The sequence below is a fragment of the Poecilia mexicana genome, unplaced genomic scaffold (genome assembly GCF_051168715.1).
Source record: "Poecilia mexicana isolate PSO_F unplaced genomic scaffold, ASM5116871v1 scaffold_12, whole genome shotgun sequence".
Taxonomy (NCBI): Eukaryota; Metazoa; Chordata; class Actinopteri; order Cyprinodontiformes; family Poeciliidae; genus Poecilia; species Poecilia mexicana.
The window spans coordinates 17,547,611-17,574,168 of record NW_028263381.1 but is presented as its reverse complement, the minus strand read 5'-3'; the positions used below and the strand labels follow the sequence as shown (position 1 = coordinate 17,574,168).

The following is a 26,558-nucleotide window of genomic DNA, read 5'->3' as shown; positions in this document are numbered from 1 at the left end:
CAGTTGAACACCCGTCTCTCACTGAGCCGGGCGTTTGTCACATTTTTACTTGAAACATGATTCTCATTTAAAAGTCCAAGCTAACAAGCTGAAAAATATCATTTAGTAACCAAATAAGCACAAGTGTCTGTTCATGACTTCACAGATGATTGGCAGACATTTCAATCTTCAGGTTAAAGTAGCTATTTGATGAAGAGATGAGATAAGCTAACCAGCTAGCCATCAGCAAAAGAAAGATAAAGTCTCTGAAAGTAAGCTACATTTGATAAAATGCCACTTAGTCACTAAAGCCAGTTTTTGTCATGTTACTTAAGGGATTTTCCTCTCAAAGACACTTCCATTCTGGCAACGTTGACGTGAAAAGATATTGCCTCATCAGACCAGTTTATTTCAAGATCACCTCAGGCTATTGAGCATGTTTAAAGCCAGATGTTTGTTTTCACATGCTCTGGGATGAGGTGGAGCCCAGAGAGGATCATGTATGACTCAACTCATGCATGCTCCTGCACAAACCGTTTGGAGGATTGTAGACATGCATCGACTACTGAAGATTAGTGAACTTCAATGAGGAACAATAGGCACCATTTTTTTTCAAATAAAGTAGAATACAGATCTAGGTTTCATAACATTTTCTTTCACACAAGTGGAAAAATGCATTAAATAGATCTCATACTTGGATATCAATCATTTGGTAAACTTGTGGCTGTTTGGAGTTATCCCTCTTAAAATATAGATAGGTGCACCGACAGCTAAATTTAATCCAAGTCACTCTGGGTCAAATAGGACTGTCCAAAGTCGGCACAATATCAACCAGGACATTTTAGAGAACATTCTTACATCGTCAGAATTTCACATACCTGCTTTTAATAATCATGAAATCTTCAGAAAAACTTCCCTGAACCTCAGAACAGACCACACACTTATTGCCTTCATGCAAAAGAAGTTGCAAGCAAGTTAAGGGCACATTCAGTGTATGAATACTCCATTCAACATGGGCCCCATCCAAGTTTAAAACCTGATTTTCAGGTTTTTATTAGCTACAAGGCATCAACCACTTTGTCAGGAATTATTTTTTCAGCCTCAGGATCTGATTTCATACCATCTGTGTGACTGAGCATGATTTACATGCGTCCTTTTGTTTCACATATGCTTCTTGTGCCGAACAAAGTTGAAGTAAAGTCATCCATGAAATACTTGAAACTGATTTCTCTAATAAAATGGTGTTTATGAGGGCAGCACAGAAACCACGACACTTCCTATGAATTTCAGGGTAATGGGCAACATGTAGAAACAGGAACCATATTGTTAGACAACGTTGCCATGAAGTTGAACTGACAGCTTCATGACAACATGAAGTTGACACAGAAGTGTTACTAAACATGTAGGCTAAACTGGTTGTAAGAGGAAACAAGCCTCCAAATCACAGGCGATTACTAGCAAGGGTTGAATAGGAAAACTTCAGTTCTAGCATATTCTTGTTTTGAAAATCTTAGTGCCAAATCATTGAAATGGTCTGACCAGTTAAAATGTCTTTGCTCTAAAGCCCATTTCTCGAAATATGCAGTTGGTGTATATGTGGGCAGTTATTTATGGTAGAGCTTTCTCTAAATCACAACAAAAATCATTTCAGTTCATGTTTTTATTATACAGTAAAAGTTTAGTTCATTTCATCTGCAGTTTGTTCATTTAATTGGCAGCGGGTTCTTTGCATCTACAGGGGATTCCAGCTCCTGCAAAAGAAAGGTTGGAGCCATTAGGATATTTGCAAGTCCAACAAGTTGCAAATCTTAAGAGAAAAGTGTAAGACAGCATATGCTATACTCTTAAAGATAAATTGGTTTTTACCTCAGAATCAGAATCTTGTTCACCTGGAATAACCATATTCGTTATTAGGTTCTCTTTATCGGCAGATCTACTTCTCATGTATCCCCATCTTCTGTTTAAACAAAGCAAGTTGTCACAATTTACTTTTGATTTGGAAGGCAGAGTGTACTTTAAAGCGTTTCACACAGAATTTTAACTGTGTGCAAGAGAATTTGTAATATCAAAGCAGCAAAGTGAAGACGCCACATAAAACGTGGTTAGTAACGAGCTGCTGGAAATTAAATGCTGCCTAGTTTTGCTACAAAAAGCAAAGATCCTGCCAAAGACATGACACTCAGGCTACCTTTTAGTGAAGATGAGTGCACCCACTAACACTGCAGAGACCAGACAAATGGACACCAGGATGATCACTGGGTGACTTTGTCTTTGTTGATTTTGGCAGAATTCTCCCTCGTAACCTTGTAGGCAGTGGCAGCGAGTGACTTTGTCCTCTGTGACGCAGTTGCCGTGGCCATTGCAGCGCTGGAGATCACATGACGCCAAGTCTTCAGGCACAATGGTGTTATTCTGAGTGTCAGGTTGGTGAGGGGAAGACTGTGGAGACTGGTCACCACCAACTGTGGTCCCAAACGAGGCAGATCCTGGACCTAAAGGCAGATTTAGAGTGTTTAAAAGTTAACAGCCTAACACAGACATTTAAGACCAATAGCAACTAGTAGGCAATTGGCCATGTATTTGCAGTTGCATCAATGTCCCATTTAAAAATCATTGCAGTGTAATATTTGAATTACTTCAAGAGTGTTAATTACTAAAGCCACACAACAGAATTGGAGAACTTTTTCTAAATTAGCCCAACATAAATATCTTATAATCTTGATGTTCTAGTAAACCATTTACTAATGGAACAAATGTTTTATTCCTCGTAAATTTAAACTCACAGTCCTGTTCATCCGACTGGTCTGGACAATCTGCACTCCCGTCACAGAACCTCTCGCTCCCGATACACTTGCTGCCATCTAGACAGGATTCCTCTCCAGAGGGGCAGGATGGAAGTGGGACACAGGAAGTGTCATTGGCACTGTAAAAGCCCCATGCACACTTACAAGTCCGTCCTCCTGGATAGGGCAGGCAGAGGTGGACACATCCACCGTTGCTGTTTGAGCAATGGTTGCTTCCTAAACGAAATGGATAAACAGAATTGTAGCTTTTCAATAGCAGAAACTCACTAAATCAAGATCTGATACAAACATTTAAATTAACTTTGTCTTCATTCATCAGGAATCTGAACAGTGTTTATAGGGTCTAAGGAGCCATTGCTTACTTTATACAACAGAAGTTTGAGAATCCAGAAGTTCTCAAACTTCTGGATTTGTAGGACTTAAAAGTTTTGAAGAGTTTTCACAAAAACTCTGGAAATTTTTAAATCTTTAAAAAAAGTTAATAGCCATCTTGAAATCTGTCATATCTTGAACTCTAGTTTCTACAAACTACCAAGACCTGCTTGCATGCACCAACAGCAGAAGGAGTGAACACTGCTGCAGATAACCAGCCAAGCTCTGAGTTCACCAGGCCCCTGCAGGCATCACATCACTCATTCAGCTTGAACTGAAGCCAAGTCAGTCTTTATCCTAGTTGCAGTGTCCAGTAACACTGTCCTCAGTTCCTTCTATTCAGAAAGTTGTGTGAAAACATGAGCATGCAGCAGGTACAATTCCTGCATTGTGACAGACTGCTATGCTTTCAGCTTTAATTTAGCAGCAGGACCAGCTAGCTTGCTTGTTAGCATTACAAAAAGCTGAAAAGAGGATGTTTAATATGAAATAATTTGACAAACTGCAGAAAAAAAATGCAGATTCTTAATCAGGGTACCAGATTATTAGGAAAACCAACTCCACTTGTTGCACCAAACTCATGTTTTACGACATATCTCCACTAGCTTTTAATACAAGTCACAAAGATCCATTTGAAATATATAGAAGGCACTAAAAGCTGATTGATGCATTATTGGCCTCTATGGTGTGAATATAGTTGACCACATATTCATTAAATCAATCATTTATTTCAGAGTTTGACAGTTAAAGTACATTAGCATAGAAAGAACTTCAAAAGATTAATACTGTATTCAGTATTCGTCCGGTCATTCTCAGATGAATAGCCTTTAGGATAAATGGGTGTTTCCAAGCATTGTGTGACCACAACCCCCCAAAAATGACTGATTTATAAAATGCAAGGTGAATGATGGAGTTGGATGCAATACTTATGGAAATTTGGGTTTTTCCCTAATCTAAAGCATTTGCATGGCAGTTTAGACCTCCATTTTGGATTTGCTTTTCAAGAGGGATTTTCTGACGCAAACTACAAACTGTGTTACACTTACCAGACTGGGTTTCATTGTTGTAGGACCTGATTTCAGATACTTTTGTCTTTGTTTCGAACCACAGCTGCTTTGGTTGGAGTCCATCACTGAACCACAATTTGCTGACATCTACATAGGATAAAAGGAGCATTTAAAATTTCTGAAAGAATTGCAGTACAAAAAAAAAAAAAAAGGTTTCAGGGGAAAAGGAAATTGGATAAAAATGAAATTTGTTTGCGATGCCATCTGCTGGAAGAGGTGGAGAAATGCAGGTCAACTTCAAGGATCAAACTTGCTCCAATTAGAAACTGCATCTCCAGCATCTCTAACAGATCATGTTTGTTTCTTACCTTTGTCTTGAGTGACCCAAAAGAAAAAGTTCTCAATAAATGTGAAAGACACAAGCAGATTGGGTCCCGTTTTGTACTCCTTATACGCCGATCCATCCACTCCAATAGATTCTATTAATCCTTCACCTGAGGAAAACAAAACACTTAGATAATGCAGGAACGAAGGCAATGGAAGCATTGAATAATTCAAACATCTCACCAGTGTCAGCCCAATAGATTCTGGTTCCATCATTAGTGAAAACCAGGGAGACAGGAACACTTAACCGCTTCCACAGCACTACTTTATTACGGCCGTCCATCCATGCACAGTGGATCTCCGTCTGGCTCCTTGAACCCATCATTACTATGGCAAAATAGCAGAGCCTACCCGAGGAAGGATGGAGGGCAATTGATGCAACTCCCTGAACAAAAATGAATTAAAATCTCAATTACAGCCTCAGCTTGCCCTGAATGAAAATCTGAAGTTGGCTGATTGTAAATTTTCAGCCAAGGGCCATGAAAATTTACAATGAGAGGTCCTTGCAGCAGAGAGGTGGTGTGGTTCTCATGACGCGACGTCACATGTATGTCCGGCCTCGTCATGCTGCTCCAGTACAGATTGGAGGTCACCCAGTCCACTGCCAGAGCAGTTACTGAATCATCCTTCTAGGATGGAAGACAAAAAAAAAGTTTGAATTTTAAACAAACCACAGACTGCATTTTTAAAGCTGCACTAGTCAACTTTTATAAAATTGTGTTTAGATTTGTTAAAAATCTTGTAATTTGTCAGGACATGAATCTGGGGGAACAAAAAAAAAAAAAAAAAAAAAAAAAAAAAGCTCCTCCGCTTCCTTCCAGTGGTCCTACTGCCAACTGTAGAAATGCTTGGTGTTCAGAAAATACCAATTAGTGTCTGAATGATGGTCTATATGCAATTATGCTTGTGTACATGTTGCTCACACCTTCCCCTGCAGTGTTCATACAAACCCTAGATTTCCAGTTTACTGCAGCCATGCTAATGGTAGAGAAAGAACTTGATGTTACAGGAGAACCATTTAGCCACCATCATCTGCAGCCACACTTACTAGCCTGCATAATCATGGCAGGCTACACTGGGGTGAAGCGCTGTAGCTCAGAACAAGACTAGCCATTTCATTTTACGGTCAGAACAGTGAGTTTTAACAAATGTGTAAAAAAAGCACTTATAAGTTACTTACTGCAGCTGAATGGTTAAGATTTTTCTCAGGAATTTTATTCATACCTGTAACTTTACGATTTGTCCAGCAAGCACAAGCTCTGGTTTTGATCTGGAGTTTGAGAGTTTTAGCACATCCACAGAGCCGTGTCTTAAATAAGTAACAAACACAGAGAGCTCCACGAAGTTGATGTCCAGACTCATAGCCTCAGGTACTCCTGGGAGATTGAAGTCTCTGCCATTTGGCATTTTCTTCAGTGCGATTCCGAAACGGCGCATAGAGCGCAAGTAAATCTAAAAAAAAATAAATAAAAAAAGTATATATTTTGAGTAAATTTTACACACAAAAAAATGTATAAGCAAACACACCACTACTTTGCAGTACTTCTACTACCTGAGCTATTTTGTTGCGGGACAAAAGCAGGATGAAAGATGACTCTTTGGGAAGAACGCAGGTCATTCTGTCCTGAGAAAGAAGCAGACCCTTTGGACATCGACAAACTGCAGCATTTACTGCCGGAGCTCCAGCTCTAGATTTTCCTGGTGCTGGAGCCAAAAGACAGAGATGGGAGCATCGAAGATGATCACAAGGGCTTGATACAGCTGGTTGGGAGAGGGCATGCATCAGCTGAAGACAAAGTTAAAATGGCGACATTAGTTACAGAACTCACAATACAACTTTTCCCACGTACAAATGAAATCAGAAAGACTAACTTTTAATCCAAATGGCTGCCCAGGTCTCTTCAGAAGAACCATTTGATCCTTGCCAGTTTTCTTGTCAGCTGAATGAACAGTTCTTCTCTTTGTGTCGGACCAGAACATGCGGTCGCTGAAAACTGCCACAGAAAAAGGGCTTGGAGTTTCCGTCAACTGGAGGATCTGGTAGAAGAAAGCCAATGGGATTTTGTGTGATTCATGGAAAATGAAAGTAAAAACTCAAAAAAATCTGGTAGAAACTGCTAATGAAGTCAATTATTGAAAGAAAAATCACATTTTATTGGATTTTGCTACTTCATGGGAGGGATAGGGACTGCAAACCTGAGGAAGAGAGTCCTCTAGTTTGATCAAATGAGTGAAAATGAACTTTTAGGAAAATATTCAGTGTGGTGGAAAACCAAAACTCCACATCACCCTAAACACCAAAACAGTGATGTGGAGCACACCATTTGAGGCGTAATAGATCTTCAACCAAATGGACTAGCCATTTCTTTTACCAGTTTTCACCCACCTTTATGTCATTTCCGTCCAGCGAGGCTGAGCCTATGCAGTGCAGCTTCTCATCAGCCCAGTAGACCCTGTCATCCAGGAAGTCATAGGCCAGACTGACTGGCCAGCTCAAGTCCTGGCTCACCAGTACTTTCCTCTGTGAGCCATCCATCCCAGACCGCTCGATCTGAGGGACGCTGCCAATCTCGGACCACAACATCAATCTGAGAAGAGCAATGACACAAAAATGCTCAAATATTTCCACAAATTTTAAACCTGACAAATTAATAAATAAGTCATACCCCTTGTCTGATATCAGGACCAGTGAGCTTGTCTGCTCCAGGTTTTCTCCAAGAACTACAGTGTAGTCCTGAGATTTCACGATTGAACTGCTTAGCTTTATAGCCAGAATCTGTCCAGCCAGTCTGTCCACCCAGTACAGGTTCTTACCAACCCAGTCCACTGCGATCGAGTCAGATGTCACACCTTTATTAAAAAAATAAAAAAGAGTTAATTTGTGAAACCTTGAAATAATTGTGGGACTACAAGAAAACAGATTTACCTTTGGTCAGCGTCCCTTTGGTTTTAGTTTCCACGTCAGCCCAGCGGATGCTTTGGTGGTCAGGGCTCAGCCAGTAGACTCTCTGCTCAGCCCAGTGAAAATCCAGAGCAAAAACGGGCCGGTCAGCAGAGGAGAGAAGCTGCAATGTACCACTATGGACTCCAAGAATTAGCAGTTCGGACTGCACCGAAGCCAAAAGCAGAGGCTCATCTACAAATTTAAAACATGATTTTAATTAAACAAGGTAAAATAATCATTTGATAGTTTTACTCCCCCCCTCCCAAGTAGAAAAATCTGTACATAAACGAAACTGTTTAATCTAAATGGCAACCAACTGTAATTGTGTCATGAAATTTGAACTTTGCAAAAAACATTGACAGTTGTCTAAAAACAGCCATTTTTCAATTAGACTGAATTACTGCAAACCTAAATGCTTTGATTTAGGTGCATAAAGACAAAATTTTGTAATTTTGATTTAATGCTAGAAGCCATGGACATATTCAGACAAGTTTTTAATTAACATACATGCTGCACAAAACCACTAATTTAATGCAGAGATTTGATTCAACAGCACCTTTTGTCTTGCAGCTTTTGTTATCTGGCTCAAGGTAGAAGCCAGGGTGGCAGAGACAGCTGTAGGATCCCCGAGTGTTCTGGCAAAGGTGCTTGCATGAAGTAGCTGGTGTTGAAGTGCACTCATCAACGTCCATACAGGACTTGGAGCTGGACTGCAGCCTGAAACCAGCACCGCAGTAACACCTCTAATGTAGGGAAAATAAAACCAAATATGTGCATTAATCCTGCTGTTTGTGCCACTTTAAAAAGATTCAAATGTTCTGGACTGAAATTCAACACCAGCAGTTCTTCACTCACTGGTCCTTTAGGGGTGCTGACACATCTGTGGTCGCAGGTAGGAGCTGAAGGACTTGAGCAGTTGCGTTGAGCACATCCCACACCTTCATCTGAGCCATCAACACAGTTGGCGATGCCGTTACACACCAGACTGGGTTCCAGACATTCTTTGCTGCCACATTGGTAAAGATGGTAGGGGCATTTCCTTTGGATGCCTGTAAAGTAGTTTTACAGATTTTACACACCCAAGGCAGTTATGCATTACTGTCAAAGACGGAAGTGAAAGCAATTTTCAAATGGCTTCTGTAAAACTCTTTGCAGAGTAACTGGTCTCAAATGTTTTGATAAATGTTCACCTTGCACAATATTCAAGGGAGTTTAAAAAAACAAAAGTTAATTTTAGATTATGCGTGCATGTTAAAATTCATGACAAGACAGTCTGACAACTGAACAGGTATTTTGTTTGGGAGATGAGGAAAAAAGCCTCCTTACTATAAATGATGGTAGAACTTTTACACAAAACTGCATCTGAATGAACCACACGATTTCTTGAACAATGTTTTTTGATGGGTAGAATTCCCAACAGCATATGGCTGAACATCTTAAGCAGAGTTATGCATCTCAAACTGTCAAGCAGAGATGGAGGGTTTGTGATTTACTTAAAACTAGATGTATATTCTCAGTCATCCAAGACATTAGATACCTAAATTCCAAGAGGAACAGTGATCAGAACAAAAACAGCTTATTGCATGAGGTGAAATTTGAAACTTCCTGCAAGACTAGCTTATTTTGCAGCCGTCAATCTCTGTTGCACAACAGTGTTCCCAATTAAATTCAAGACCTCAACCAAAATGCTTGTACAAACTACTGAAGCAATTTTGTAGAAGGAAATAATTACTCTGTCAAAGAACAGACATTGCTGCTAAAGGTGGTTCTACAAGTTACTGAATCATAAGGCATTTCCATTTTATGTTCACCTTTGTTTCATAACTGTGGAACCTGTGTTTTGTAACTAGTTACTCACATTTATTCTCATCCACTCCATTGTCGCAGTCTTCTTTTCCATCACACCTCCAGGATTGAGGAATACACAAACCACCGTCTCTGCACTGAAATTGGTACTTCCTGCACTTTGTTGGAGGGTTGTTGCAGCTCTGAATAGAGGATTAATATTAGACTCTCTCCACAAGAAATAAAGACCATCAATGTTCTCACCTTCTCATCCGAGCCATCTTTACAGTCCTCTTCTCCATCACAAAGCCACTCTTCCTGCAGGCATTCATGGCTGTGTGGGCATCGGAGGTGTGCCAGGCAACGAGGGGCTCTTGGACAGCCTGCCTCATCCGAGTGGTCGTGGCAGTCAGGATAACCGTCACATTTAAACGCCTCAGAAATGCACTGCCCGCTCTCGCAACGATGCTGATTCGGAGCACAGATGACCGAACCTGCGACAAGATGAACTCAAATAATGGATTCTGGAAAACTCGTGTGTCAAGTGTCTAAAGATCACAGCTAAAATTCACCCACCACATTCATCTTCATCTGAGCCATCAGCGCAGTCTTTTTCTCCATCACAAAGAAAGGTCTTTGGAACGCAGCGAGTCTTATTGTCACAGAGGTGATGGCAGTTTTCAATTTGTTTGGAGCAGTCCCTTTCATCCGAACGGTCCTGACAGTCGTTCTGCCCATCACACACCTGCCCTTGTTGGATGCATTTTCTCCCATGAGAACACTGGAACTGTCCTGATGGGAGGGGATATACATTTTTAACATCCATGTTGGTCCTCTTTCATACACACTCAGCATTTTCTTCCATTGCATAACACAAACCTGGCTTGCATTGCTTCTCACATCCCTCCTCATCAGACCCATCCTGGCAGTCACGCTCTCCATCACAGACATGGCTGTACATGATGCACTCCAGGCCATTTTTACACAGCTTGAAACCCGTGCGGCACTTTAGAGGCCCGTGCCTTGTTCTTGGTGCATTAAGAGAAGCTTTAAAAAGAGAGAAGCTCAGTTATATTAGATGAACTGATTGCAATTCTCCAAATTTACTTTTTTGGGGGGATTTAATGGGGAAAATGGACCTTACAAATGCAAAATTAAATGTTTGCTAATGTGGTGCTTAGTAATGCAGGAAGAAAAAAATGGTTAGAATGTTGCAATTGGTGAGGATAATTTAAAAAAAGCACATTAGCTTGTGATGAGGCTGGTTTAGGTCAGTAGGCATTTCAATTTAGATACAGTACTAGGTGTCCTATTAGCATTCCTATTTAAATTATGCAAAACCCAATTTTTATTGCTGCAACATGACTTTGCCTTAATTTATCATTTTTAATCAAATGTAAAGGTGTAATTGTAGACTTTAGGATTTTTTTTATTCAGAATGCCAGAAAAAGCCATTTCTGTCCAAAGGCATTGAATAAACTCAAGTTAGTTTGACACTCACTGCTGGGAAATGCATTTATATTTGATTTTCCATTTTATGAACATGTGTACCATTACATATTCTAGTATTTTTCCCCTTACATGCAGATGCAAGTTCTGATTGGCACTGCTTCTCATCTGAGCCATCTAGACAATTGGAACGGCCGTCACACAGTTGAGTCTTTGGGATACACTTCCTCTGGTCCTTGCACAGGAAGTCCGCTAATGTTCAGACAAGAAGAAATGGTCAATCTTTATGAAAATCAATCCAAACATTCCAAAAGCTTTGTACAGAACTCAGAAATGCCATCAGGATATGGTTTAAATGATGTGGGCTTGCCTGGGTTTTCACATTGAACTATGCATTCCATTTCATCAAAGCCATCTGGGCAATCCCTTTGTCCATCGCACAATTGGTGTTGAGCGATGCACTGTGATGAGCCTGGGCACAGAACTGAAGGAGTGATGCAAGCTGATGTTGAAGCAACAACAGGGAAATCTGTTGGAGCAGAATCTGAAATAGAAAGTCCAAAAATTAAATGGTGGGATTTTGCATGCTGTGCAATTAAGCAAGCCTTACTCTTGCTGCAAATGTTACTTTTAACCTACTAATTGACATCGTCATCATCAGTTGTGTAAAAAACTGAAAACTTGCCACAGTTCAGTTCATCTGTTCCATCCAGGCAGTCTGGCTCTCCATCACAGAGGAACTTCTTTGGGATACACCGCTTGCCATCAGCACAACGGTGTTCACAGCTCTTTGTTCGCTGCCAGCAGTCCACCTCATCAGAGTGGTCCCGACACTGTGGCTTGCCGTCACAAACCTCAGCCTCAGGGATGCACAGCTTCCCGTGGGCACACTGAAACTCTCCTGAAGGTAGCGCACAAACAAACATGACCAACTAGAAACAGATTTCTGTTTTACAAATGAGTTAATATAACCAACCTTCATCACACGTTTCTTGGCATCCTTCTTCATCAGACCTGTCCATGCAGTCGATTTCACCATCACAAACATGACTAAATAAAACGCATTCCCTGCCATCTTTGCATGGCTTTGAGCCCATGCGGCATTTTAATACAACGGACTCAAGCGGTGGAGCAGTTACGCTCTGACAGTCGGCCTCATCTGAGCCATCATAGCAGTGAGCGCGCCCATCACAAACCAGACTCCTAGACACGCAGCTTCTACGGTCCTTGCAGACAAAGTCGGCTACAAAAACAAGAGAATGTTTTATGCATACGTTGAAAAGTGTTGAGACAAAAAACAAAATGGCTGTAAACTCACTTCTGTCAGCACACTTTTTCACACAGTTCTCATCAGATCCATCAGGGCAGTTTCTGATCCCATCACATAACTGAGATGGGTTGATGCATACATATGAATCAGGACACAGAACTGAAGGGAAACTACAGAACTGTTTGTTGGGAGATGAGGATTCATCAATTGTTTCTGCAGCATCTAAAAATGTGGATCAGAAAATTTGTATCAAAAGCTTAGTGATTGCTGTTAATGTTGAAAGTTTCTTAGAATATATAGCCATTTTAAAAAATTGTTCTCTGCAATCTTAACATACCCTAGGCCTAGATATCCAAAACGGTTAATTGTGCAACAAGCAACAAGAAAGTTTTCTTTAAAGTTTACACTTTTATCTACCATTAAACACTGGCAACGTCGACATGTTGGGTAATCAGACTCACCACAGCCTTCCTCGTCTGAGCCGTCCCTACAGTCCCTTTCCCCATCACAGACATGGCTGAAGAGGACACAATCTGTCCCATCGCGACACATTCTGGACCCCATGCGACATTTCAGGGGGTTTGTCTGAGATGGTCGAGACTCTACTGACCGACAGTTGAACTCGTCTGAGCCGTCATTGCACTGGGAGCGGCCGTCACAGACCTGGCTTTTTGGGACACAGCTTCGACGATCTTTGCAGCGGAAATCAGCTTGAGAGAGAAAAAAGTTTTTTTTTTCAAATTTACAGTTTAATATGGTTATAACTAGTCAATTAAGCTTTGAGGGGTAAATGAATACCCTAGAATTGTGTTTTAACCACTCACTGCCTGGACATCTTCTCACACATTTCTCATCAGACCCATCAGGGCAGTCTTTCCTTCGATCACAGATCTGTGAGGCCTTAAGGCAAATGGAGGTCCCTGGACACAGAACTGAAGGGCTGGTGCATGGTGGAGTGGTGGTAGGCTGACTAAAACGTTTGACTGGTTTGGGAGGTTCATTCATGTAGTCATTATCCACAGAACTTGGGGCACTGGTCTCTGTAGCATCTTAAAGTGACATGAGCAATTAAGACATTGAATCTCATCCTTTAGAGTGTGAAATCAGCCTCTAGATAAACTCACCACATCCTTCTTCATCTGATCCATCCTGGCAGTCTGCCTCACCATCACAAACGTGGCTCAAAAGGACACATTCCATCCTGTCCCGACAAAGTTTGGAACCAAAGCGACATTTTGGGACTTTTGATGGCGTTTTAGGAGGAGCCTCTCCATTGTGACAGTTCACCTCATCTGAGCCATCATTGCACTGAGAATGCCCGTCACATACTTGGGTTTTAGGGATGCATCTTCGGCGGTCATTGCAACGGAAATCAGCTGTGGTGAAGAAGAAAAAAATGTTCTGCAGTCTGTTCACAAGCTACCTTTATGCTAATCAAAGACCATCAAGTCCAACACCTTCTGCTCAACAGCTTCCAGGACCTCTAGTGTCTACAAATTCATCCCTGCAACACCAAGCACCAATGATATTCAGGCCACAATTACCATATTTCCAATGTCTACATGACATATGAGCTTTGGGTTAATCTTCAGTGAGAGACAAAAGCTGTAGATCTGATGGCACAAATTTAAAAACCAAGTTGAGTGACTTCCCCCCAATTTAAAGCTGTAGAAAAAGACAACGGTCAGTCATACCCCTCCAGGTGTCCCCATCATTGCCCAAAATGGGCACTGAAGTATTGCAGGATAACCTGATTAGAAAATTATTCTGAGTGCAAGAAGGCCAACTACTCTGCTGTTAGGCAGATGAGCACAAACATTTAAAATGTTCCCTGCTGCAAATTCAAGCTACTCCCAGGAGCTTCTGAGCATGCTCTACCCAATGCCCTGGGCAACTCCAGTGTAAGAGTGCATCTCCTCTTAAGTAGCATAAAAATTCAAGCTTTGTGTAGAAAACTCCACCTATAGCAAGCTGAAGTTACAGACCCCTTCATGCCAATCTGTCCTGAGAGCCAAATAAAAGTGATTGGCAAGTCCACCATCACATTGCACATGGAGATTATGGGTCTGGGTGGACAGGGCTTCCTGTTGCCATTTTGGTCAAGCCTAACCAAGCATCATGAACAAAACTATCAAGAGCATTTAATGTTTGGTGCATCTCTTACAATTTCTTATAGATAACCAGAAGTTCATTTTGGCTGGCTCTACTTACCGTCAGAGGGACACCGACTGACACATTTCTCATCAAAGCCATCAGGACAGTCTCCCGTTCCATCGCACATCTGTGTTGGTTTGATGCATATAGAAGAACCTGGACACAGAACTGATGGACTGGTGCAGGGAGGATTAGTTGGAATCAGAGCTGCTTCTTTAGTGGGTGTTTGATTAGAGCTCCCATTGTCTAGAGAAAATGGAAAAATGTCTGTAAAGTCTTAAAAGGCTTGTTGAAGTTGGAATATATTGCAAATTAAATGAGGAAATAAAAGAAAAAAGGACGACTAGTTGATAAATACCACATCCTTCTTCATCTGAACCATCGTGACAATCCACATCCCCATCACAAATGTGACTCAGAAGGACACATGATGTACCATCGTCACACAGTTTGGACCCAAAACGGCATTTCAAGACTTTAGTACGAGCAGCAGGGGGCGCTGCGCTTTGACAGTTAACCTCATCTGAGCCATCATTGCACTGAGAGCGACCGTCGCACACTTGGTTCCGTGGAACGCAACTGCGACGGTCTTTGCAGTGGAAATCTGCAATGAGTTCAATGAGAAAATTCACAAGATGCAGTTTTACATTTGCATGTTACATCTTTAGTCAATGCCTCCAATTGTATTAAAGCAGGAGTTGAGCAACAATGAATAAGCCCTTAAACACTCACGGTTAGATGGACATCTTTCCACACATTTCTCATCGTATCCATCTGGACAGTCCCATGTTCCATCACACATCTGTGTTGGTTTGATGCATACAGAAGAATCTGGACACAGAACTGAAGGACTGGTGCAGGGAGGCTTAGTCACAATCCGAGTTACTTCTTTTGTGGGTGTTGGAGACAGAGTCAAGCTCTCGTCTAGAAAGTAAGAAATGCCCCGTGAAAAGTCTACAAGTCAAAGTTAATGTTCATCCCAAATCAAATTGATAAAATATAATAAAGTGCAAGTTAACCAATGGTAAATACCACATTCTTCTTCATCTGATCCATCCTGACAGTCTGTTTCTCCATCACAAATGTGACTTAAAAAGACGCACGCTGTCCCATCTCGACACAGTTTGGACCCAAACCGACATTTTAGGATTTTGGTAGGAGATTCAGGCTGCGCTACGCTTTGACAGCTAACCTCATCTGAACCGTCATTACAATGAGAGCGACCGTCACACACTTGGCTCTGTGGGATGCAGTGCCGGCGGTCTCCACAGAGGAAGTCTCCTACAGAAGAAAAATGAAAAGGGCACAAGTTAGTTTTCAGTTCACTGGAGTATTTCACATTTTAAATGTACCAAGTTATCTCTTAGTCAACTGCTAAATAGCAAACGTGTTTTAATTTAACTACATCTTCAAACTCCACTTACTTTCAGAAGGACATCTGTCCAGGCACTTCTCATCCGAGCCATCAGGACAGTCCTTTTTTCCATCACACACTTGTGTGTGTTGGATGCATACAGATGAATCTGGACACAGAACTGAAGGACTGGTGCACAGAGGCTTAGTGGGAGCTAGTGTTACTCCTTTAGTCAGCTCATGAGATTTACTTAAGAGATCACTTCCCATAGAATTGCCAGGAGCATGCTCTGAATCTTCAAGGTAAAAAAATAAATAAAAATCAGACAAGATATATTTTTAAAGAATAAATGAAAACATTTGTGGTCCAATTAAAACTTCCAGATGCATACCGCAGCCTTCTTCATCTGATCCATCCCGACAGTCCGTTTCTCCATCACAGATGTGGCTCAGCAGAACACACGCCGTCCCGTCATTGCAAAGTCTAGAGCCAAAGCGACATTTCAACACTTCTTTTGGAGCCTCTTGAACCACTTCGCTCAGGCAGTTTGCCTCATCTGAGCCATCAGCGCACTGAGAACGCCCGTCACAGACTTGGCTCTGTGGGATGCAGTGCCGACGGTCTTGGCATCGGAAGTCGGCTACAAAAGAAATGGCATCAACTTGATCACCCTTATACTTTTAGATAAATCTCCAACCACATCTTAGAATCTCTGCATCTCTTCATTTTCAGATAATTAAACTGTACTCAGATTTTCAAAGTGAGGGATTGTTCTCCAACTTTCTCCACAACCATTTCTCTGAATTGTCTGCATTCCTGTATCTTCATGGAGGCAGTTTGTTCAACAAACCTCAGACCTTCAAGTAACTATATGTTTACAGATTAAATTACACAGGTGCGATTTAAGAGGTCATGTACTTATTAACTGACTCCTGAGCAGTTTGTTGCACAATTTCCCTTGGCATCAGAGTCAAGAGGCTCAACACTGCTCATGGTTACAAGATGTGGGAAAGAGTCTGAAGCCATTTCCTTCACAATTAAGTTTCTGGTTATAATGCAACAAAAAGTGAAAGCATAAAAATGTGATGTGTACAAAAGAAAAACTACTTACCGTCAGAGGTACATCTCTTGAAACATTTTTCATCAGACCCATCAGGGCAGTCCCTCTTTCCATCACACATCTGTGTGTGTTTGATGCATATTGTTGAACCTGGACACAGAACTGAAGGACTGGTGCATGGAGGCATGGTGGGAGGCCGAGTTTCTTCTTTAGTGGGTGTAGGAGACCTAATAAGTGGCTCAATTTCAACAGCACCACTCTGTGCATCATCTAGATAAAAAAAGGGACAAAAATCAAGTCCAAATCTCACATTTGCATCGGAGAAGTAGTTTTTTTGACAAATACCACATCTGTCTTCATCTGATCCATCCTGACAGTCTCTTTCTCCGTCACAAATGTGGCTGAGAAGGACACACGTCAGACCGTCCTGACAGAGTGTGGAGCCAAAGTGGCATTTTAGGATTTTATTTGGAGCTGCAGGGGGCGCTTCACTTGGACAGTTGAGCTCATCTGAGCCATCGTTGCACTGAGAGCGACCATCGCACACTTGGCTCAGTGGGACGCAACTTCGACGGTCTTTGCAGTGGAAATCAGCTGTTGAGGACAAGAAGAAATTTGTATGAGTTTCAATATCTTTTTGATATGAAATATCTTTTGCAACAGTAAAGTGCTTAAGACATCACTTACACTTAGAGGAGCACCTTTTCACACATTTCTCATCAGATCCATCAGGACAATCTCTCCGCCCGTCACACATCTGTGTTGGTTTGATGCATATAGAAGAACCTGGACACAGAACTGAAGGACTGGTGCAGGGAGGTGTGGTGGGAGCGATGGTTGTTGTAATTCCTGGAATGTCTAGAAATTATACAAAAGAACCAATAAATGTTGTAATTTAAACTTTATTTTAAATTTAACAAAAGCTGTTCGCAACCTTGAATTTTGCATGTTAACTTGACTAGGGAGAGGTTGGGAGGAGGAATTTAATTCACCATTTGAGCCATCAACTACCAATGGCAGATCATGAACTGGGAAAAAAATAAAGTGGCTACTTTATGGGACAGAATCAGTTCATTTGTTGCTCATGGAACCAACTAGCTCATTCTAAGCATTACCAATATTCCCGTCTCTCAGCTCGTCTGATTAGAAAACGTCTGGTTCATTTAATGATACATCTTTGTGTTTTCACACTTTGCATTCAGAATTGATGCGTCTGAATGTTTACAAGACAGACATGCAACATTTTCTGCCATCACCAAGTTAGAGAATGGAAAGGTTTTAGACTCTTAATGCCATCTATTTGGCACAATTATGAATATCAAAATGTCCATCAACATTTTAAGATGCAAGCAGTTATTGTTTGATCTGAAAAGACTTCAAACATGAAAGCAGTTATTGTTTGATCTGAAAAGACTTCAAACATGAAAAATCCCAGGTGGATTAAAGCTTTAGGTTTTATAAGTGTTTATCAATATTTACCACATCCATCTTCATCTGATCCGTCCTGACAGTCCCTCTCACCATCACAGATGTGGTTCATGAGAACACATGACAGGCCGTCTCTGCAACGTTTGGACCCAAAGCGACATTTTAACCCATTATGAGCTACGTTTGGACAGTCTGCTTCATCTGAGCCATCAAGGCAGTGCGGGTGGCCGTCGCAGACTGAACTCTTTGGCACGCAGCTCCGATGATCCTTGCAGCGAAAATCACCTACAAAACACACATTTAGTGTGCACTGTAAAATTTAAAGATCAAAAGAAGAAAGCATTGGCAAAAATATTCAGGGCTTACTTCTTAAAAGGCATCTCTTCACACAGTTCTGTTCATCAAAGCCATCTGGACAGTCTTTAATGCCATCACACAACTGGCTCTGAGAAATGCAAATGTATGCCTTAAAGGAAGGGCAAAGGACAGAAGGGCTGAGGCAGGCTGGCAGAGTGAAGGCAGGAGGTTTGGTAATGGGAAGCTTTTTGTTTGGCTTTGTAGAACTTATGGGTTCCTGAGTTGCATCTTAAAACAAAGCAGAAACAATTTGTTAAGAGCTTTAAGTTCCGTTACTTGTTTTAAAAACAAAAACCCCCAAAATTTGCTCAATTTACCGCATCCCCGTTCATCAGATCCATCCTTACAGTCTGCCTCTCCGTCACAGACATGACTGTACAGGACACACTCTGAGCCATCTTGACACAGCACTGAGCCACTGCGACACTTCAAGACGTTTGTCCGTGATAAAGGAGCTGCAACCGTCGGACAGTCAACTTCATCGGAGCCATCGTGACAGTGTGCACGGCCATCACACAGAAGGATTCTGGGAATACAGTTTCTTCTATCCATGCACATAAAATCTTCTGAAATAAGTAAACAAAATGTTCAGTAACTTTGTGAAGACACATTCCTGTGATTAAAACCCGAGTTTGCTATGAAAATCTATCAAATATAGATCTACCTTTAGGACAGGCGTTGACACAGAGCTCCTCATCGTCTCCTTCAGGGCAGTCCCTTTTGCCATCGCACAGCAGGTTTTGTGGAAGGCAGATGGACGACTGACGGCACAACCAAGACGGCGCATTGCAGACTTTGGTGTCAGGGACTACAAGAGAAAAAAAAAAAGTTAATTGACAATACTTCTTATGAATGGGCTTAAGTTAGCATTTTAGTATTCATCTGGTTTATCCACTGCCATACAACTTTTGCCATTTTTCTATAGTGTTCCTGTCTTTTTAGCTGGATTTCCTTATTTCCTTCTTGGACAATGCTACAATCAATAGGATTGTCTGTTATTTTGGTTCATAGAAAGTAATGTGCACTCATTCCAGCAAAACAACCCTTTGCAGAGTCTGTAGATGGCCACTATTTTTTTAGCTTTGTTCTCTTTCAGAGTTTCCTTGATAAGCATGGAGTTACTCCTTTCCGTCACCGTTTGCTCAAAGCCAGTGTTTTGATACAGAGGGATGACTCAAGTAGACAACGCAAGAATCTGACTCCATGACTATTGTACTAAAATAAATTGGACTGATTATGATCTGGACCAAGTGACATTGAAAGTATTTGTCGTATAAATTGCTCAAGATAAAAACTTGTAACAGAAATCACATTACATTCCTGGAAATTCAAATTTCAAAACTACCTCAAAAAAGATTTTTAAACTTAAGTTTTTTTACTTTTTACTTAAAAAGTAAAAGCTCGAGAACAGAACGATGCCTGACCTGTTTGAATATCTCCGAGTACAGTGACGATACTCAACACTGGACCTTTCACAGAAACTGACTGAATTTTGCTCCCATCCCGCCGATCCCACAAAGTTATCACTTTGTTGGAGACTGACAAAAGGAAAGGCTCAAAAGCAGCCAGTACTGAGCCTGAGATGTTCCACCTTCTTCCTGTGTGGTGGCTTTTCTCCTTCAGCAAACTCAATGTTGTCAGACCTGGAAAATATGATCACACATAAAACCATAACAGGTCACACCCACAAAAAGTTTTCCATGCCTCAAGACAAATTCATTCAGTAGTTGGACATCTAATGCTCCAATAATTACTAGAGCTAAAAACAGCAACACAACTATTTGCACCCGAGAATCCAACATTGTGTTTGATTCCCTAAATCATGTTAACCTTGAAACAACTTCTTTGTACACAGAAATGCCAAGATATAAAATTCAACCTTTTAAAAAAAAAAAAACAGTTCTTTAAATGCTGGCAATACAAATGTTCCATAAAAAAAGTCCCTGCAGTGATTAAAAGCAAAATTTTTTTCATCTTGCTTCAGAATCCAAGCAGAATCTACAGGGGAGAACTTTGTACTTGGAATCTAAAACCTGCTAAATACCACAATCTTTAAGCAAATCAGGACATTTAAGAAATTTGTACCAACCTCCTCTTTTAGAGTTCCAGTGTAGACTGCTGGCTCTGAGGTCAAAGGCGACATTCCCTCTGACTTCTCCTGCTATCTGCAGCAGCTCTGTAGCCTTTTCTCCCGTCATCCCCATGCCAAAGACCCTACCCTCCTCCAACCAGAACATTCCACCTCTCAGCCAGTCCAGGTAAAAGCTGCTGATCTCCTTTGTGGTGTGGTACAGCTGCTGTGGGTAATTACTACTGGGTGCACTGGTGCCAATGATGTTCTGGTCACATGACACCCAGAAAAGGTTGCCACTCCTCTGCTCCACAGACAGCAGACAAACTAAAAGTGAAATGAAATATATTCCAGTTAAATTGCATGATGGCAATATACATTTCTTATTCTACAATTTGGCTTCTAGAATCCAAGAGAGATATTGCAAATAAGAAAACACCTGGCAAAGGCATTGAAATGAACTCAGTCTTGTCCAGAGTTAGCTTGGTGCGTTGAACATGGCCAGTTCGGTTTGCCCAGTACAACCAGTTTCTGTTCCAGTCGACATCAAAAGACAGAATTCCTTCTTTTGAAGAAAATAGTTCCGTTTCAGAGGACTCTTTGCCTTTAAACTCCAACAAGCTGATTGTCGTTAGAGTGCCATATAAAAACCGTGGATCTGTAAAATAAAGTACAGTCTTCTGAAAATGCAGCCCCCAATGAGTGTGATAGTACAAGCTTTAAAAGCTAAAGATTTCCATCATTCTCAAAATCTGATTCATTTTGTACATTTTGCTAAGTTACAATAAACTTACATTCACATGTCCCACCAGGTAGCAGTACTTTAAAATATGGACAAGCACAGGTGAATCCAGCAGGGTTGTTTTTAGTCAGCTGACAGAGATGACAAGGAGTCTTGGCACAAGGAGAAGAGCCTAAAGTTTTTCAAGACAGTTTGAGGAAAAAAAGACAGACATTCCAGTACATTACAAAACAATTTAGTATTACAAGTCGGCATTTTTCTCCTCATCAGTATCAACATATAGAAAGACCAATTTTAAATTCACAAACTACCTTTTGGTTGTTGGAGTTCATGGTAGATCGACAGCAGAGCCAAGTCAGTTTTCCTGATGAGCTTCTTTGGATTTGACTGGTCTTGGGGAGCCTGCCAAAGTCCCCTTTGATCAACCCAGAAGAACATGCCTTCAAAGACAGCGAGGCTGATAGCTGGTCTCTTCTTAAAGAGTCCTGTGAAAGTGTGTCGGCCAGTCCCATCTGCCTTCACCGTCTCTACGGACTGAAAAAGACAAATGCTTAGGTTGTCAGTTGCTGTATTTTTGCACATTTCTTTGGTCTTTAATAGAAACATATTCAAAATGTTGACATTTTGGTCCAAGTCTAGGAAATCATGAGAATATAAGACAAAGTGTAGTAGTTTAGGCCACTGCTCAAGCATTTCCAGGGTCTACAGAAATGTCTGAAGGTTTTAAAACAGCCTTGTTTTTTTTAAAGGAATCACTTTGGACCCAATTGCTTCCCCCCTCCCCCCAAAAGGGTTCTTAAATTGGAAATGCAACAAAAGCCAGTAAAATACCCAGAAAAGTATTGAACACTACAAAAATATCAAGACATCTTCTAGCAATAGCCGGAGAGTTGTCTCAAGACTTTTGAGACAACTTGCACTTTATACTGAATTAAAATATGAGCAAAGCAAGACATTGAAAGTGAAACACCGTTTATAGATAGTATACCAGTGTTATTGCTTCTGAATTTTTCTGTCACATTTACCTAAAGATTGGTTAAGTAGGAAATCTGGGTGAAGGGTACAAGGACATTCAAATAGCCAGTTTAGGGTTTTTGAATGGGCTTTTACAATCAAGTTGAATTTCCAAAAATCATCCTAAATATGCCTCAAATGATGACCATCCTATAATGTTTCTTTCCAGAACTTGCCTTCTTTGAGTCACTGATCCAGTAGAGTCTCCTAGCAGCTACATCAGCTGTGAGGCTGTGAGGAAACTGGGCAGTGAGAACCACGAGAGTGCTTCTGTCTGATCCATCCATCCAGGACTTCTCTAAAGTCACTCTGTCACCCAGACCTTCATTGATCCAGAACATAAGACTAACAAGAAAATGTATATATAAAAATAAGTTTGAACATTTTAATAGTTGAGCATTTAAACAGGTAGTTGTACTCACCTTTCAATGGGTAGAAGCACCAATTCTGATGGCCTGACATTTTTGCTCAGCAGAGTTGTAAAGCTTTTATCATCAGTTGACTGCATGTAGATTGACTCAGTCTTCTTATTGGTCCAGAACAGGTATCCATTTAGCCAATCACAGGCTAGACCTTTGATTCCAGGTGGTCCTGTTTTATTACAAACATTTGTTTCCTTTTACTTGGCAGCCTCATCAGGAATCCAACAATGACCCTGGTGGGCAACACACACAACTTAAAGTAAGCATGCACCCACCAGTAAATGTTGTCCAGGTGTTCCAGCCATTAGTTTTGTAAATGCTGCCGCTACCGTCGGCCCAGTAGTACCACCCCCTAGTAATATCGTATGTTGATGCCACTGGATCCGACACTGGAGCCTCAATGGCTGTGAACTGTTTGGATTTTACATTCAGAAGTCCTATACTGTTCCTCTGCACCATCAGCAGTTTGGTAGCATTACCTGATGGATTCAAAAAGAGCACAAGTTGTACAAAGTGTGTGAAATTTGGTAGGATACTTTAGCGCTTTCTCTGGGCTTCCAATTTATTATTTTTTGCAAAAGTATTTAAATCCAGCATATTTTGTCCATATGTCTACCGTTTGATGGGGAGACAAAAAACAGAACACATTTTACCTAAAGCTTGACATGTATGGTCTCCATTGAGCTTAAACCCCTCTCTGCAGTGGCAGTAGTAAGATCCAATGGTGTTTGTGCAGTAATGTGCACAATGAGGAACAGATGAAGCACATTCATCCAAATCTAAAAAAAGGGGTTGAGATTCAAATGCAAAAAGGTTGAAATTGGTTAGGATAGACCATAGAACACCAAAAGCATTATGGATAAAGCAACCAGTGACATTTTAATTCAACACATTCACAAAGGAAAGGTCATTCATGACATGCAGAGTACGACGACCCACTCACCTTCACAGACGGCACCATTAGGAGAGAGTTTGTGTCCAACAGGACAAATGCATCGAGCTCCCCAGGATTCATCTGCACATATATGGCTGCAGCCACCATTGTACGTGGAGCAGGTACGACCTAAAGCGGATGCAACGCAAACACTGGTTGCAAAGCAAAGAGTCGCGTTTTACGGAACTTGAGTTCATGTAGTCAGTCTTACCGCAGGTTATGGGCTCGTCACTGCCATCAGAACAGTGAACCTGTCCATCACACCTATGCTCAGCTGACAGACACTTTCCCTCAGGACACCGAAGGCCATTTTCACTACATTTACCTGGAAAAATAAAATAAAAACCCTGTTGGTACAACCCAACCAAGAAAGACTCCTGAAAACCTCCATCACTGCAAGTCAGAAAACACATTAATACATGCTTAAAGAGTTTAATATTTCACTCTCCATCTACCCCAGAAAACCCTGATCTCTTCATCACAAAGACTCAAAACAAGCACTAACGGAAGATTTGATTGGCGATTACCAATTATGGTGTTTTTTGCATCCAAAGGTTTGGTACCCTTTGTGGAATTACAATATTTCTAATATTCATTTCCAATCTGAAAGTTCTCAAACATAGCCAATGAAAACCATTTGGCACATTTTTTTTCCCAGAGAGCAAGTTCTTATGAAAACTCATTTAAGTTAATCTAACAATCTATAGATTCACACAAACCATTTCAGCCTCATGTCTCTCACCACAGTCTTCTTCATCAGAGTCGTCCACGCAGTCGTTTTGTCCATTGCAGTGCAGTTCTTTGGGGATACAGATGCGGTTTCCACACATCCACTCAGAATCCAGGCAGCCCTCTGTGGCCGGACAGTTCTCCTCATCAGAACCAGTGGGACACTGCTTTTGGCCATCACAGCGGGCTGACGCGTCTACGCAGCCAACAGAGTCCATGCATGGAAACTGGCCAGCTGGACAATCCGAGTCTGTGGCGGCTAATTGGAACGAGAAAAAGTCAAAGCACACGTCATGTAAAATGCGACGGTTCTTTGACAAATTCATCTTAAGAGTTTTTGACATACCATTACAATCCATTTCATCCGATCCATCCAGACAGTCTCCTTCTCCATCACATCTCCACGCAGCAGTAATACAGTTTCCATCATCACACTGCCACTGACCCTCAGGACAAGTCAATAGTTGGGCTACAGACAAAGACAAGGTTAGAGTGCATATTAGAAAAGTTATCATAGCCTCTCGGTACATATTATGTTAACACTTTAATGACACAAAGCACAGTGCGATTTTATCTCATTTTGAAACACTGCTTGCTTGAGCAAAAAACAAACAAAAAAAAAAAAGGTGAAGAGTTTTTCCCACTTGGGCGTTTTTCTAAAGAGCAGGTTACAAAGTCACAAAAAGTGACTTGTTCAGAGTTGACATCTGGGGGTGAAAAAAATATATATATATGTATATTAAACAGAAATGTTATGTCTGACCCAATCCTGGGGAAAACTTTTACAGTGGTGCAGCCAGGCAGCCTTTGACACCGTTCACAAAACTGGGGAAGCATATTAAAAGTTGCGTGGAAGAAAAAATTATATAAAAGGGGCAGAAGCACCAGGGATAGTGGAGCCCACAATTAAGATATGCTAAATGCTCATCTTAAAGCATCCAGTGCTTTAAGAGAAGCACTAGTTGCTTTAATTTTTCTAATAGAAAGAAGTTTGAAAATATAAAAAGGTACCAAAATTCCTTTTAGTATACAGATTTCTGCATTTAGAAAGTTCAAATGAGGGGGAAAAAACTCTTCAAATTAGTGTTACAATTCAAGTTTGAGAAAATAAATTTTAGGTTTTCATTACGTACCAGTCATATAGGAAAAAAAGAGAGATAAATGTTAAATAAGTCACTGTGTAAGCTATTCATTAGCACTTATAATGTGGGCTAACCCGGAGACATCGCAGGCACATTGCCCATTTGACTCATTTCTCCTTTTATTACTGATCATGAACTCGACGTCTTTTAGATTTTTAAACGGTGAATTAAACAAAAAACAAAAAACAATGCAGACATCAAGAACCTTGCAGATGCCAAGCGCATTTTTGAGTTGTTTGTGTCAGAATAAGAACGTTAAGCTAGAAAAAGATTACTTTTCGACTGAAATTGAACTTACCAGAGGAAAATCTTAGATTCGGCAGAAAAAATAAGCAAACGACCAAGCGCAGGTCCATGTCGACCCCGCGACTCATTCGAACAAACACCAACAGCTGAGAGGAGCCTTTTAACTAGTTTTTGCTGCTGCAGGTGTGTTCGTGATTACCGCAGAGAAGCTGACTTCCGGTCAAATTTACCTCGTAAAATGATTGAAAAGTCAAATTATGCAACTGAAACATGTGCCTGAAGCAAATACATATTTATAAGTATTAAATAAATAGAAAAATGTTTGAAAATATAAAGTTTTTATTTATTTATCTATAGGCCATCATTGTTAATCTCATAAGGAGCTATGGAGTATACGCTAATCTTGACATATTTTGTTTGTAGTGAGAGTCGGACGAGGCTGACAAATAAAAGCTGCGCACATTCTGAGAGAAACAGTCATTGCTATATCAACAATAATACCTAACGCTGATTTAATTATTTCTCAGAGGAAGGGAAACATTTTGGAAATATATCAGAGTGATTATCTTTTTTTCTGAAGGTTGCTAAAGAAACATTTGAATTGCTCCCCTTCTCCTTCAGGAATAACTTAAAATATTTTATTTTTTTTATTTTTTATTTTATTTTGAACGTAATGTAGTGAATTTCTTCGACGAGAACAAACTAGTAGCCAATTAGGCTTCGGGTTCTTTGTGCTGTTGATTCATGAATACATTGGGAAAGATAATTATGATGTTTTCTACATTATCAGTCTAAATTAAGGAATTTATGAATATTTTTATAGAGATCACATCCTATAAGCACAGATTTAATAATCAACTTCATTGTTATTGTGAGTTTATGCATCACGCCACAGCTGAGTCTAGATCTCA

At 40.7% G+C, this 26,558-nt stretch overlaps 1 protein-coding gene across 1 annotated transcript; it reads right to left on the bottom strand.

Moving 5' to 3' along the window:
- Positions 1 to 1,624: 1,624 nt before the first annotated feature.
- lrp13b (low-density lipoprotein receptor related-protein 13 b) lies at positions 1,625 to 25,797 on the bottom strand. Its single transcript, XM_014995236.2, has 55 exons — positions 25,700 to 25,797; positions 24,606 to 24,728; positions 24,273 to 24,518; positions 23,742 to 23,855; positions 23,540 to 23,659; positions 23,250 to 23,375; positions 22,872 to 23,075; positions 22,597 to 22,765; positions 22,351 to 22,519; positions 21,472 to 21,694; positions 21,213 to 21,332; positions 20,858 to 21,076; positions 20,437 to 20,745; positions 19,772 to 19,990; positions 19,012 to 19,155; positions 18,665 to 18,913; positions 18,357 to 18,575; positions 18,042 to 18,275; positions 17,250 to 17,420; positions 16,908 to 17,156; positions 16,614 to 16,832; positions 15,894 to 16,142; positions 15,573 to 15,797; positions 15,181 to 15,429; positions 14,881 to 15,072; positions 14,507 to 14,752; positions 14,206 to 14,394; positions 13,119 to 13,370; positions 12,819 to 13,043; positions 12,456 to 12,704; positions 12,043 to 12,216; positions 11,701 to 11,967; positions 11,410 to 11,625; positions 11,095 to 11,268; positions 10,857 to 10,976; positions 10,155 to 10,322; positions 9,852 to 10,067; positions 9,540 to 9,769; positions 9,349 to 9,478; positions 8,346 to 8,539; positions 8,047 to 8,233; positions 7,473 to 7,682; positions 7,213 to 7,396; positions 6,933 to 7,134; positions 6,419 to 6,583; positions 6,099 to 6,332; positions 5,771 to 5,998; positions 5,038 to 5,175; positions 4,730 to 4,931; positions 4,531 to 4,656; positions 4,202 to 4,309; positions 2,763 to 2,999; positions 2,168 to 2,471; positions 1,846 to 1,936; positions 1,625 to 1,730 (listed from the first exon to the last, which is right to left on the bottom strand). Exons 1-55 carry the CDS (start codon positions 25,773 to 25,775, stop codon positions 1,683 to 1,685), a joined length of 10,551 nt encoding a protein of 3,516 aa, XP_014850722.2. The 5' UTR covers positions 25,776 to 25,797; the 3' UTR covers positions 1,625 to 1,682.
- Between the last annotated feature and the right edge of the window lie 761 nt (positions 25,798 to 26,558).